The 15180-nt window shown below is 40.5% G+C and overlaps 1 protein-coding gene and 1 long non-coding RNA gene across 4 annotated transcripts in view; one reads left to right on the top strand and one right to left on the bottom strand.

Moving 5' to 3' along the window:
* Positions 1-10450, bottom strand: part of Prr14l (proline rich 14 like) — a 68792-nt gene extending 58342 nt beyond the window's left edge. For 2 of the 3 annotated variants that reach the window (XM_013141841.3, XM_003478292.5), the window contains exons 1-3: positions 10242-10449; positions 8458-8575; positions 1157-1678 (exon numbers count right to left, since the gene is read on the bottom strand). In XM_013141841.3, the coding sequence (XP_012997295.1) occupies positions 1157-1627 (471 nt within the window). In that variant the 5' untranslated portion in view covers positions 1628-1678; positions 8458-8575; positions 10242-10449. Of the gene's footprint in view, positions 1-1156; positions 1679-8457; positions 8576-10241 lie in introns of all 3 variants that reach the window. The other variant, XR_010039715.1, reaches the window with a different exon arrangement.
* LOC134470673 (uncharacterized) lies at positions 9487-11022 on the top strand. Its single transcript, XR_010039716.1, has 2 exons — positions 9487-9669; positions 9803-11022. It is a non-coding gene; the product is annotated as an uncharacterized LOC134470673 (long non-coding RNA).
* Positions 11023-15180: the final 4158 nt, after the last annotated feature.

Below are 15180 nucleotides of genomic sequence, written 5' to 3'. Positions count from 1 at the left end.
CAACAATAAAAACAAACAAAACACCCCCACACAACAAAAAAACTTGCTGGGTATGGTAGCACATACCTATAATCTCAGCATTTGGGAGGCTGAGGCAGGAAGATCATCATGAGTTCAAGGCTAGTCTGGGATATATAGTGAGTTTAAAACCAGCCTGAATTACAGAGTGAGACCCTGTCTCAAAAATCAAAACAAGCCAAGCATTGTGGCACACTCCTGTAAGAGGGAGGCAGATTGTTGCAAGTTTGAGACCAGCCTGGGCTACAAAGTGAGCCCAAACTGAACTAAATAGCAAGACCCTCTGTCAAAAAAGGCCAAAAAAAGCAAAACAAAACAAAAACCCAATTATTTTCTGTTCTTATCTCATGTACCCACATCCACATATTTCTACCTGCATTGTATATTAATAAGCCTGTGTTCATGCTTGTTTAAATTAAATTTCAACTGGGGCTGGGGATTTAGCTCAGCGGCATAAGCACCTGCCTTGCAAGCAGGCAGTCGTGAGTTTGATCTCTAGTACTAATAAAAAAGAAAAAAGAAAAAAAAAAGCGTAAAAAAAAATTAAATTTCAACTCCTTATTATAGGGCTTATCCCAGCTATTTATTCCACCCTCCTCGCAGGCTTTATAATTTCTCTAACAGGCTGACCTCAAATTCATGCTTCCCCTGCCTCAGCCTTCCAAATGCTGGGATCACAGACATGCACCACCACAAGCTACATTTTTTTTTATCGGTACTGGGGATCGAACTCATGACCACACACTTGCAAGGCAGGTGCTTATGCCGCTGAGCTAAATCCCCAGCCCCTAGTTTTATTTCTTAACATGTAGAAATATAGCTGGACATGATGGTGCATACCTGTAATCCCAGCACTTGGGAGGCTGAGGCACAAGGATTGCCTGTGCATGCCTGTAATCACAGCACTACAAGGATGGGGCAGGAGGGCTGCCATGAGTTTCCAGCCTGGGCTACACAGTGAGTTTCAAAGCCAACCTGGACTACATATCTGAGACTCAAAAAACAAAAATAAAAACAAATAAATAAAAGTTTGAGAAGTAAATCACAAGCTATCAGCTTATCTATATTTTATCTCCAGAAGTATTATTATGCAAAGCAGTTACACTCAACTCATCTGAATTAAGATTGCATTTCTTACCTGGCTTGGACTGATCTTTTCTTCAACAGCTGTGGAATGTTGATGTGGGTCTTTCTTTGCTCCCTCACCAGGGTCTCTGTTTACTTCTGCCTGTTCCCGTTGATCTCTGAAGACAGTTAGCTCCATGCTCTTGGTTTTCTCTTCCCTATCCAAGATCTCAGAAGCCATACAACCTCCTGCAGTGAGGTCCACTAGTCCACACAACACAGGCTCAACCTTATTATCCAAGGTCTCAGAGGTTTCTTCACAACCTTGTGCATGGGTCCGATGTAGCTCCAAGGATAATGCTCTACTCTGGCTTACAAGAGAGCTTGAGGCACCAGGTTTTACATCTGGATTCACACGTGGCTCAGGGTCAGCATGAAGCTCTTTGGAGACACTTACTGGGAGTTCAGAGTATAATTCCTGCACCACAGCAGACATGGAGGAATCACGTGGAACTGGCTGAGTCTCTACTCCAGATGACAGCATTAGGGCAGATGTAGATTATGGAGTCAAGTGTTTTACATCAAATGGTTCACCCTGACACAAATCAAACGAAGGGATACAAGTTTAAAACCCTCACAGGGTAGAAAAAAATCTATCTCCACTTCACCTTAAGTCAGGAAAATAAATTCTACTTGAAATGCTAGCATTATCTGGCACCAAAAATTCCTCTTTAAACAGGCTGTGAGGATCTGGGGTTTAGCTCAGTGGCACAAGCACCTGCCTGGCAAGCACGAAGTCCTGAGTTCGATTCCCGGTACCCAAAAAAAAAAAAAAGGAAAGTTTTGAATAGACGAACAATAAAGAAACTAGTACTGGGGCTGGGGATTTAGCTCAGCGGCATAAGCACCTGCCTTGCAAGCAGGAGGTCGTGAGTTTGATCCCCAGTACCGATAAAAAGGAAAAAGACAAAAAAAAAAAAAAAAAAAAAAAAAAGAAACTAGTATTAAAATAAATAAATAAATCAGGCTGTGAGCTAAGCATGGTTGTACATGCCTGTCATCCTAGCACCTTGGGAGGCTGAGGCAGGAGGATCACTGTGAGTTCAAGGCCAGCCTGAACTATATAAATGAGAACTTATCTCAAATAAATAATAAAATAAATAAGGGGTCCTATGGCTATAGCTCAGGACTCCCTAAGTTCAATTCCTAGAGTACTAAAACAAATAAATGAAAATGAATTCGTTAGCAAAGAGAGATAAACTTGTATCCAGGACCGTGGTGAGAATCAAAAGTGAGATTCTCCATGTAAAAGTCTTTCATAAACTGTCTAGAAATATTTCAGGGTTAAGGCTGTATGAGTCTATATGGGGGAAGAAAAAGGAGAAAGGAAAGAGAAGGAGGGGAAGGGAACAAACACACACACACACATATGTGTGTGTTGTGTACATCTGGGGTTAGTAAAGTGGAATTGCTGGTTGATGCCAAAATTAAGTAGAAAGCACGCAATTATAATTTGGTTCAGCTTCCTTCTCCCAGCAACATACCCAATTCAGTTTTTGGTTGATAAACTACATAGAGATTGGAAGAATAAGCACAGGACAGGATACTGTAAAAATGTTTGCCAGTGAAGACTGGCTTGAGTGTAAGCCATTTTTCACCTAACAGTTCTTCACTCCCTATCCACTAATGAGGTATGAGTATTCTGAAAAGTTAGATGTTTGGTGTTTTAAACAGGGTGTCATGTTGTAGTCTAGGCTGGTCTTGGACTTACTATGTAGCCGGGGCTAGCCTCAGACTCATGGTGATCCGCCCATGTCAGTTTCCTGAGCATATGCCACCATGATGGGCTTCAAAAGTTAATCCTTAACTTCTCTCTTCTCGGTTTCATGAATTTTTCAGGATCAAATCAGGACCTAGGCAAGTGCTCAACTATTGAACTATGTCCCCAGTCTTTTCTTTCGTTCTTTTTTTTTTTTTTTTTTTTTTGTCTTGAGACAGGGTCTCAGAGTTGCCCAAACTGGCCTTGAACTTGCAATCTGCCTGCCTCAGCCTCTTGAGTAGCTAACATTAGAGGAATGTATTATCCTGCCCTCCCTGGTCATTTCTCACATTTCCCCTCAGCTTCTATTATAACTCAAAGCTGTGCCCTTGGGCCAGGGATGTAGCTGGATGGTACAGTGTATCCTGAGCATGTACAAGGCCCTGAGTTTAATACCCAGCATCACAAAACAGCAACAACAACAAAATACTAAGTGGGGCATAGTTGGGAATGCCTGTAATCTCAGCTACTTGGGAGGATTAGGCAGAATCACAAATTCCAGGCCAGCCTGGGCAACTTAGCAAAACACTGACCTCTTTCAAAAGAAAGCAGGGTTGAAATAGCTCAGGGTTCATACCCCTGGGTTCAATTTCTAGTACCAAAAAAGCAAAAATGAAACCAACAAAAAACAAAAACACCCCATATTAAACAAAGGCAAACAGAAAAACCACAAAAACCAAGCATCCCTTTAAGCATAGTTATATGAGCCAGCAATTCCACTAGTAGATATATACACAAAAATGTATGTTCATATAGAATCTTCCACACAAATATTCTTAAGTAGTACCAGTCATAACAGCCAAAAATTAGGAAAAAATTAGGAACAAATCCAAATGTTAATGAGTAGATAAACTATAGAAGGGCTATACAACAAAGTTTTATCCAGTCATAAAAAGAAATAAAGTGTGGGTTTTTTTTTTTTTTTTCGGTCTTTTTTGAGACAGGGTCTCGCTATGCAGTTCAGGCTGGCCTTGAGCTCACTTTGTAGCCCAGGCTGGTCTCGAACTCACAACCATCCTCCTGCCTCAGCCTCCAGAGCACTGGGATTACAGGCGTGAGCCACCACACCTGGCTACGAAATGAAGTATTAATGTAGGCAATAACATAAACCTTGGAGATAACCAAAACTGATCATGGTGCTAGCTTAGCTGTATAACCTGACTACACTAAACACCACTGACTTGTTTAACTTAAATTGGTAATTATATGGTTTGTGAGTTTCTTTTCTGCTCAGTGCTAGGGATCAAACCTAAGGCCTCACGTAATTAGACAAGTGCTCTATCACTGAGCTACAATCACAGTCCATGTGAACTACATCTTAATAAAGCTGATTAAAACAATAGCTATAATTATGTATAACTCAGTGATAGGGCACTTGCCTAGCATGCCTGAAAGCCCTGGGTTGATTCCCAGGTATGGGGGACTGTCTCTGGTCTCAACTTTTCTTTCAATTCCTGACCTTTTTCACTGACAAAGATAGGAATCCCCACAAAAAATTTTTTAACAAGTCTAAAATAGAAGCCACATCAGTGTGGTAGCACCTGCCTCTAACCCCAGCAGAGGAAGAAGGGTTATGAGGTCAGCCTGGGATACCGACTGAGTTTAAGGCCAGCCCAGATTACATAGCAAGACTTTGTCTCACAAAGCCAAAATAAAATCATAATGAAATTTTTAAAATACAGCCCCTTTGGGGCTGGGGATTTAGCTCAGCAGCATAAGCGCCTGCCTTGCAAGTGTGTGGTCGAGTTCGATCCCTGGTACTGATAAAAACGAAAAAGACAAAAAAAAAAAAAAAAAAATACAGCCCATTCAATCCAATGAGTAGCTCAGTCTTTCTACACGCAAACAGCTCTAAGAGATAAAGATGAATAAGATGTGTTCAGTAAAGTTACACAGAGTGTGTACATTTGTTGGAGATTAGACCAATGGCCTTATGTGTATGCTAAGTGTGTGCTTTCCCACTGAGCTATACCTACATCCTTACATGCTTATTCGTCCGATTGCCTCTCGTAGTATTGTCATTTTTCTAGAGTTCAGATTCGAATCTCAAGACGTAACTACTATTGACCTGTCACTGTCCATTTGATTACCACATATAACCTGTGGACTCATCTACCAGGATGTCTCTGGAAAACCCATGTCCCTTCCATTCCCACTATCCTACTTCAAGATTTTGTTCCCTATGCTGCTCTACATAAACGCATGCACAGATATCTACTAAACAGAGCTTTATCACAAAGAATCAATACTGATAATCACACAAAATGGTATAAAATGTTCCTCAAGGAAAACAGTGTCTTTACCCTTCCTATGTCTGTATCTACACTGTAAATGGACGTTAGCTGAAAAAGAATTTTAAAGCTTTGGCCATTGAAAGCTAGTTTCCAAGGGCCGGGGATTTAGCTCAGCAGGCACAAGCACCTCTCTGGCAAGCATGAGGTTGTGAGTTCAATCCTCAGTACCCTAAGGAAAGAAAGAAAAATAACTTCCAAACATCACAAGGCATGGTAGCACATACCTGTAATTCCAGCACCCAGGAGGCTGAGACAGGAGGATCACTTCAAGTTCAAGGCTAGCCCAGGCTACATAGTAAGTTCAAGGCCAGCCTGTACTACATAGAGAGATTCTGTCTCAAAACCAACCAACCAACCTACCTACCTAGCAAATCAAACAATACTGTAAGTAACATGAGGCTATCCTCTCTCTCTTTTTGGTGAAAGAAAGGTAGACAACAGTAATGGGAATTGAACCCCAGCCCTTTTCTAAAATTTTATTTTATTTTATTTTTTTATTTTGAGACAAAATTTTCGCTAAATTGCCCAAGCTATGTTGGAACTTGTGATCCTTCTGCCTCAGCCTCCCAGAGCACAGGGATTACAGGCATGTGATACCAAGCTCAGGTATCATCTCTTGACTCTTGACTGGTCTGATAGCAATGTGTTATTAGAACGTATTAACATCCCTTGACACTCATGTCTGAACAGAAATTCTAAGAATTTTCACCCTGTAAAACAACTTGACCCAGGGCCAGGAATATAGCTGAGTAGCATAAACACCTGCTTGGCAGGCACAAGGTCCTGGGTTTGATTCCCAATACAAAAACAAACAAGCAAACAAACAAAAAAAAAACACCAATAACTAGACACTCACTATGGAAGCAAACACACTCTTTTTCCTTCTAATTTAAGTATGGGTCCTCAAATTTCTGAGCGGAATCTGCAGTTGAGTTACCAAGAATAGCTAAATGTTGTTCTTGAACAAAACAGCTAGACCCCTCAGAGGTGAAATGGTATTCAGATGCAAGCCTAAAATAGTAGATCAAATTATTCTCAGCTCACATTGCCATCCATCAAAACATTAGAAGTGCCATAAGACTGAAGTAACAAAACACAATTTTAAGAAACAGAAGTCCAACGAGGTAGCACAAGCACCTGCCTGACTAGTGTGAGGTCATGAGTTCGATCCCTGGTACCAAAAAAAACCCAAGGCCCCTAAAACTAATTTGCAGAACACAATGGAGCAATCAAAATTGAGGGCATAGCTACATGCAGTGGAACACCTCTGTTACCCCAGCTAGGCAAGAGAATCACAAGTTCAAGGACTGCTTGGGCAACTTAATGAAACCTTGTCTCAAAACAAATAATGTAAAGGGCTCAGTAGTAAGACACTTGCCTACCATGTGCAAGACCCTGGTTTTAATCTCCAGGAGATTCGAATCTGAACTCTAGAAACTGTCAGAAACAAAGACTGATAATGGAGAAACAAATCTCCACATAGAAAAGTGCCTGAGATAGTAACTATTCTCAGTACTAGGCAACATCAGTAACCAGATGAGGTGGTACACACCCATAAACCCAACTACTTGGAAGGCTGAGGTAGGAGAACCACAAACTTGAAGTCATGTAGTTCTCAGTAGTTCTGTATTAGTGGTATAGTACTACTTGCCTAGCAAGTGTGAGGCCTGGGTACAATCTCCAGTACCTTGGCAGATAAACAAATAAACATGTATTTGATAAATATATATGCACATAAAATTTTTTTGAAAGACTACAACTCAACATTAACAGAGTTACCCTGGATGGTGAGATCACCAATGACTTACTTGTATGCTGTACTTTTTAGAAAAACAGTATGAATTATGTTAAATAGTTAAATATTTTCTACTATTCCCCAAAACTTAAATGCATAGCAATAAAAAAAAAAAAAAACAATGTTTTATCTCTCTATCTTACCAGAATCTCTCCAATTATCAGTCTTCTGCTTCAACCATCAAAGCTTTAAAAGTATTAAAACAAGAAACAAAAACCAAACCAAAAAATGTTAAAACAAAACTAAAGTAAAAGAAAAAAGTACACATGCTTATAAAATATGAACAGAGATTTATTAACAGCTTAATCCTTCCTAATGACTTACAATCAACCCACTGGGTAAGGACATCAGATCATTACCTAGTTTGAGGTCTAAGCAAAAAACAAATCACTGATTTAAGAATGACTCTTGCCAGCTGCTACTGGCTTGTCATCTTTATCATAACACAAATGAATACTACATCATTTAGGGAATGGATTTAGTCCAAAAAAACCCTAATGTTTATACAAAATATGTAACAAAATTATTCTAATAAAAGAAATTATTAGGGGCTGGGGATTTAGCGCAGCGGCATAAGCGCCTGCCTTGCAAGCAGGCAGTCGTGAGTTTGATCCCCAGTACCGATAAAAAAAAAAAAAAAAGAAAAAAGAAAAAAAAGAAATTGAGTTTAAGAAAAAAAATTATCTCCTGATCACTGTTTCAAATGCAAAAGCAGTAAAGACAGCAGACTCACAGCAGGTCTCCATGTCAAGAGTCCAAGGTCCCTATTCTGATTCCATTCACTAACCACACAGCCTCCAGCATGTTAAGTGAAAGTTAAGTGAACTTTCCTGGATTTGTCCCCCACCCTCCAAAATGAACAAGTTAGGCAAAATAATCACAAAGAATGCTGAAAACCTTAAAGCCCCCAAGGCTCTAAATGATAACTTTTCTTTTTCTTTGTTTCAGCAAAGAACACCTACAGACACCAACAATAGGAGTACAGAGCTTAGACAAACTGAGGTAGCTTAAGAACACTTTACATACAAAAACAACCTCCCCCCCATGCTTGTAAGTGTACCTTCAGGTAGTTATTAGGCAGTGTTAATTCCTATGCTACCCCAGTAAATCTTAAAAACAAAACAAAACAAACAAAAAAAAACCATGATAATAAAAAATAAAAACAGTGAAGAATTAACATTTCAGTTCTCAACTCATTAGGGTATTTTGTAATACTAAAAACCTGACCAAATGGCAATTACTTGTCATTCAACTCTCTCCAAAACAAATGTTCCATAGGAAAAAAAATTTACAGTAATACAGCAAAAATTAGGGGGGGGGGGAATCAAAGAAAGGAACAAAGAAAACAGAAAACCATGTGCCCCAATAATTCCAAGACTGAATGAAGGTCTCCCTTTAATTCCAATGAAGGGGCTGTTAATAACACCAGGCGCTGCCATGCTTGTGTGTTAAGGAACAATACTCACAATAATGATCAGGCCCTCAGAAGTTCCCAATACTCCTTTCACCTTGAAAAGGGGGCTTTCTTTTCCAAAAATTCAGTCACTGTAGCCGATCCCTCCATGAGCAAAGAAGGGGCCTCCTCTTGAGGGAGAGAAAAAAAAATCTTTTAATACAATCTCAAGACAAATTGAAAGCAAGACAGAGAAGCATATATATTAAATAGGGCCCAGCTCTTCAACATGTACAGGAAATCTCAAAAGCATCAAGAACTGTTTCCCTTTTCCTCCCTTTATTAGCATGCAGAAAAAGGACCCCTCTGTCTCCACACAGGGAATGAAACAGTGAAATGCTCCTGATTTCTACTCACAAAGGCTCCTTGAATAAAAGATTTTCCTCTTTTTCAGTGGGAGAGCAGAAATGAAACCTTCTGCATCAGTCTATATAGGTAAAACTGAGTCCTTTCTTTAAAGGTAGTCTTTATTTTTCTTTGGGAGAGCAAAAAAAAAGTCAGAATCATTCTCTTGGGTGGTGCATGTAGAGGAGGTTGTGTAAATAGACGGAAGTTCTTTTTTTGTCACAAGAGCAAGCAGGGGGAATGGGAAAGATCATCTCTAACCAGTAAGAAATAATAGGTTCAGTGGACAAAGGAAAGGCTGACTTCTGGCATCTGATGTTGCTTCCTCTTACGAGTGCTGACCTCCTCCCCAAACCTTTTTTCCTGATTATTTTCAGTGAGGTCCTTTTTATTAATTTGGGGAACAGAATCTGACAGAATCTAAGAGTGTCTTTTTCTCCTCCCTAGGGTGCGAAAGTCTTCCTTTTCTGCAGAAAGGATACACTGAACACTTGTTATTTTGGACTGGGAGTGAGGGGTCAGCATGCACAAAAACATCTGCTGCTGCTTTGTGCAAGGTAAGTTTTCTTTCTTAAAAAGTTACCAGACACAACTTACCAAAACTTACTATGTACTAAGCATTTACATAAATTCTCCCTCAGCCCTCAACCATTCTAAGAGTTCTCAAATTACAGATGGGTCAATGAGAAGTCAAATCATGAACCAAGGTCACAAAGATGTTACGTGGAAAATACAAGCTTGAAACTATTGCACTTCAAAAGTCACGCTCTTAAAATTGTGTAAGGGAAAAGAAATCCACTGCACATCAAGAGACCTGAAAGAAGAAAAGTGAGGGACATGACGGCGTGGCGGGGGCCCTGCTGCCTTTTAATGCCTTAAAGTCAGTGTTTTTCCTACATCTTCGGGTAACGGTGAAAAAGGAAGGGGGAAAGGCACTGTAATTCTATTTTTAGGGTGAAGGAAGATCGCCTCTGTCACTTCTAGACAAGTTCGGTTTCCCTCTTCACCTGCAGGGCGCGGATCAAACTGGTGGTGGTGGAGGTCATCTCACTCGGGAGATATCCCTAATGCGTAAGTTCAGAATTCCCTGTCGCATCCTGGGAGAGTCTCTCTCCCGCTAAAAGATGGTCAAGAGCCAAAGAGCTCAAGCCCACAACAAGGAGCGTCTTCCTCCACAAGAAGTTGTGGGTCCCCTGCCGATTGATGTAGGAGTCTCCACCGACGTTGGATTTGGAGAACCCGTTTTCCCCTAGCGAGGAGAGGCCTGGTCTGCCTCTCTATGGGTCGTTCTGCCGCCCGCAACAGCGCAGCCTCCGTTCCCTTCCTCGCCCCCGGAGGGGGGGGGGCGCCAATGGGCTCCCCTTTAGCCAGCACCGCCCGACGGAGGGTCCCATCAGGGTTTTGCGGAGCCAGCCAGCTATGCCGGAAGCCTTCTGACCCCTAGGCTCTTACCCTGAGACCTGCTCCGCGGCCTGCGCTTGCCCCTCCAGCTTGGTCTCTGCAGACGCAGCCCGATCGCCGCCAACTCTACCTGAGCCTACGAAGCCCAAAGCCCGTGGGCGCTCCGGCCACTACCGCCTCTCCGTCTCTATGGTCCTCCCGCACTTCCTCATCCGGGGCCCGACTCAGCCATGCGGAGTTGCCCAAATACCGCCCCCGGACCGCACGCGCGCGCACGCGCGCGCGCACTCCAAGGGGAAGCTCTTCCCACGAGGGACCTCCCGCCCTCCGCTAACCACAGCAGCCCTTCACCCCGCCCCTGTGGTTCAGACTCTTAAAGGAAACACACCTTGGGTTGGGCTAACACTGAGGCCCAGGGTCCAGTTCCTTTGCTAACAATCCTGTTTACTCCCTATTTTTCTGATCTGGACGTGCGCTGTTCTAGGAGGCACTCCTGCTTCCACTCTGGAAGCTCAAGAGGCCTTCTAATAAATGGAATAAGTATTATAAGTCATATCACTAACCTCTAATAACACCGACCCTAAATCTAAATGATACCTCTGCTCCTAATTGGTTACAACGCTTTATTTTCATTTCTTCACCGATTTAATACTAGATGGAAATGTTTCATCACTTGATTTTTTTACCATCTGTTCCTTTCCACCTCTGCCTTATAGCGCCTAACACAGTGTCTAGCAGACATCTGAAGAAAAAACCCCAGAAGGGAATTGAGGATGTTAAAAAATGCAATCCATTTCCCCCAAATCACATAGATAAATGATAAAAATAGAAATTTGTTGCTTCTTGGAGTCTAGTGAATGCTGCTATTAACATGGAAGTGCAAACTGTAATATGACATCTTTAACTCTTTCAGGAAAATACCCAGAAGTGGAATAGTTGGGTCAAGTGGAATTTCTAGCTTCAGTGTTTTGAGGCATCTCTATACTGATTTCCACGGTGACTATACAAGTTTACATTCCCACCAACAATCTAGAATGATTTTTTCTCCCCAAATTGCTAATATTTGTTACTATTTGATGGCTTGATGATAGCCATTTCTCTCCAGAGTAAGATGGAATCTTGGTGTTTTAATGTGCATTGCTCTAATGGACAGGGATGTTGAATATTTTTTCATGTATCTATTGGCCATTTGTACTTCTTATGAGAAGTGTATTCATTTCAGTTGCCCGTTCTTTGATTGAGTCTTTATTTCAGGTGGCGTAATTTGTTTTGAGTTCTTTATATATTCTAGATGTTAGTCCTCACTGAAAGGAATAGATTGCAATTTTTTTTTTGTCTTTTCACTCTGTTGATTGTTGCTTTCTTTGCTGTCCAGAAGCTTTTTAGCTTGATATAATCCTATTTGTCGAGTCTTGATCTAATGATTTGCTATCACCCCATTTGTTCTTTCTTGTGAAATTGAATTTTGTTGAGAAAGTTCTTGCCTGCGTCTTCAAAAGTTACCTATTTTACTTTCTAGCAAATTAAGTGTTTTTGTCTCAATTTTAGATCTTTGATCCATTTTAGCATTGGTTTAGTACACGGTGAGAGACATAGGTTTAGATTTCATCTTCTGCATGTAGATAGCCAGCTTTCTCAGCATATTTGTTAAAGAGGCTACCTTTCCTCCAGCATATGTTCTTGGCCCCTTTTACAAAGACCACATGGTCAAATGTGCTTGTGGTTGTTTCTGCATCCTCCATTCTATTCTATTAATCCACCTGTCTATTTCCATCCCAATACCATGAGTTTTTAAAATTTTAATATAAAGGTAGTAAAAATACAACAGAATAAAGCCAATCGAGACAATGCAGTGAAATTGGTAGAGAACTTCACAGCAGGATACTGGGATAGTAGTAATAGGTACTATACTATATCTTGTTATCTTCACAATAGTTGTCTGGTCAATTAGTTATAGTGAAATCAAATTAAAAAAAGAACATTATAAAACCAATTGAAAGAGAGTGTCGAATAGAGCAAAAAAACATCAAACATAACGATGAAAACAACCTTGCCTTCAAACAGAAGATAGAAGGAAATCCCCCATATTTGCTACATTGCATATGGTCATCCAAGAGATGCTGTGACATCTATTCCCAGTTGCTACTAGGGGGTGTGGGGTGTAGTGGGATGTGTGTTTGATTCTCAGCCCATGCTCTGGTAGGCTCACAGGAGCCGCTGGTTCTCCTCCTGGCCTGTGCCAGGGGCGCTTACCAAGAGGGCAGGCAAATAAGCTGCCTAAGTTCCACTATGGCCAGATCTCAGGAGCACTGGTTCTCCTCCTGGCCTGTGCCAGGGACCATGATGTTTTTATCACTGTAGTTTTGTAATATAATTTGAACTCTAAGATTGTGATGCCTCACGCTTTGCTCTTGTTGTGCAAAATTGTTTTGCTATTCTGAGTCTCTTCTGGTTTCATGTAAATTTCAGAATTATTTTATTTAGTCATGTGAGGAATATTATTGATATTTTAACTGGAATTGTTTTAAATCTACATATCAATTTTGGAAGTATGTCCATTTTGACAATGTTGGTTCTGCCTCTCCAGGAACAGATTTTCTGATGTCCTCTTCAATATCCTTTTCCAGATTACTAGTTTTCATTGTAAAGGTCTTTCATTTCCTTTGTTAGGGAAAATCCTAAGTATTTAAATTTTCTTGTGCTATTGTGAATATATTTTTTCCTAATTTCTTTCTGAGTGAGTTCATTATTGCTATACAAGAATACTATTGATTTTTGTGCATTCCTGATTTGTATCCTGGTACAATTCTTGGTTTGTTTAATTCTAGGAGTCTTTTAGTGGATTTTTGGAAGGTCTTCTATGTAGAGGATCATGTTATCTGCAAATAGTGATAATTTAACTTCATTTCCTATACATATCCCTTTTATTCCTCATGCATGATTGCCCTGGTTAATGTTTCAAGTACTATGTTAAACAGGAGTGGTGATCTCTTGATTTTAAAGGAAAGGGTTTAGTTTTCCCTCATTTAATATGTAGACAGTTGGTTTATCATTAATGGCTTTCAAGAGATTGAGATAAAGTCTACCTAGAGCTATTTTTTCAGGGTTCTTATGAATGGATGTTTGATTTTGATCAAAGGCTTTTTTATATCAAGTAAGATCTTATGATTTTTGCCTTTGTTTTTATTTATGTGTTATATTTATTGCTTTGCATATTTTGAACAATCCTTCCATTCCTGGAATGAATCCTTCTTAGTCATGAAGTGTGTTCTTTTTGATGATTTGGAGGTCTTTTAATTTGTATTCATCCTCTTCCTACTCCCCACTCTGGGAATGAGACCAGGGCCATCAGCATGCAAGGCAAAAACCGAGTTATTTTCTTTTTTTTTTTTTTTCTTTTTTGTTTTTTATCGGTACCAGGAATCGAACTGACAACTGCCTGCTTGCAAGGCAGGCGCTTATGCCACTGAGCTAAATCCCCAGCCCCTAAAACTGAGTTATTTTCCTAATCACCGAGCACAGCCCTAACCACACACTGTTAATTTCAAACACTTGATTTTATATGTCTCTTACCTCATTTGGCCCTGAGGTATGTTATGAAGGAGAAAAGACATACTTTTATTTCCATTTGGCAGGATGAAATTTAAAAACAAGAGAATTATCTCAGGTAGAACCACACAGTAAAAAAACAGATGATTTGGGTTGGGGATTTAACTCAGTGGCATAAGTGTCTTGCTGGCAAGCGTGAGGTCATGAGTTCGATCCCTGGTCCCCCCCCCCAAACAAAAAGCAGATACAGTGTAGTACAGTGTTTACAGAAGCAAATCTTTTGGGTCCCCATCTGGGGTCTATCCATGTTCCCTAACCTTTAGATGCTTAAGGAAAATGTTCAAAGCTTTGAAGCTTTAGAAATGAGAGTTATCAAATTCAGAAGTAAAATGCTTATATTTCCAAGATACAACACCAACTATGGACATCTCTCAGAAGAATTAGACTCCTCTGAGGCCAAAAGAGAGAATCATGTTAGCCTCCTCTAGAATGGAAAACTTCCCACCAACTACTGTTGCTTAAAAAAAATTTGAGGCATAGATCTGGCACAATATAACATTTTATCCTTCAAAAAAAAAATCTATGGTTGGGCATCATGGTGCATGTCTATAATTCCAGAATTTGGGAGGCGAAGGTAAGAGGATCACTGCAAGTTTGAGATCAGCCTGGGCTATATAATGAGTTTAAGGCCAGCCTGAACTACATAGCAAGACACTGTCTTAACAAACAAACCAAAAACACTGTGGGTTGGGATGTAGCTCAGTGGCAGAGTGCTTGCTCAGCATGTGCAAGGTCCTGGGTTTAATTTGTTGAATCATAAACAAAAATTCTGTAAGCCAGGCATGGTGACACATACCTATAATCCCAGCACTTGGAAGGCTGAGTTAGAAGGATCACAAGTTCAAGGCTTGCCTGGGCTAAAATAGTGAGTTCAAAGCCCTCATGAATCACAAAGAGAAATCCTGTTTTAAAAAAGAAAAAAAATACGGTTTTTAGTTACATACAATTTTATGTACATTTAATTATGTACAATTTTCATCTCTGTCTCCCCTGCAATCCCTGCTTTGTATGTGTGTGTGTGTGTGTGTGTGTGTGCGCGCGCGCATGTGTTTTACTGGGATGAAACCCAGATAGACTATAGAGTTTGGTACATACTAGAAAACTTACTCTTCCACTCAGCTACATCCCCAGCACCCTCTCTCCATTTTTAAAATTTTTTTGAGACCGGCCTGGATAAGTTCCCCAAAACAGGCCTCCAATGTGCAATCCCTCCCAACTTACTCTCCCAAGTACAAATAAATCCCTGATTTACAATGGAGATTCTTTCTTTTTTTTTTGTCTTTTTCATTTTTATCAGTACCGGGGATTGAACTCACGACTGCCTGCTTGCAAGGCAGGTGCTTATGCCACTGAGCTAAATCCCCAGCCCCAATGGAGATTC

The sequence above is a fragment of the Cavia porcellus genome, unplaced genomic scaffold (assembly GCF_034190915.1).
Source record: "Cavia porcellus strain 051 isolate PalLab524CR breed Dunkin Hartley unplaced genomic scaffold, mCavPor4.1 scaffold_16, whole genome shotgun sequence".
Classification (NCBI taxonomy): Eukaryota; Metazoa; Chordata; class Mammalia; order Rodentia; family Caviidae; genus Cavia; species Cavia porcellus.
The sequence above is the reverse complement of the archived record's forward strand: the minus strand, read 5'-3'. Positions and strand labels throughout refer to the sequence as shown.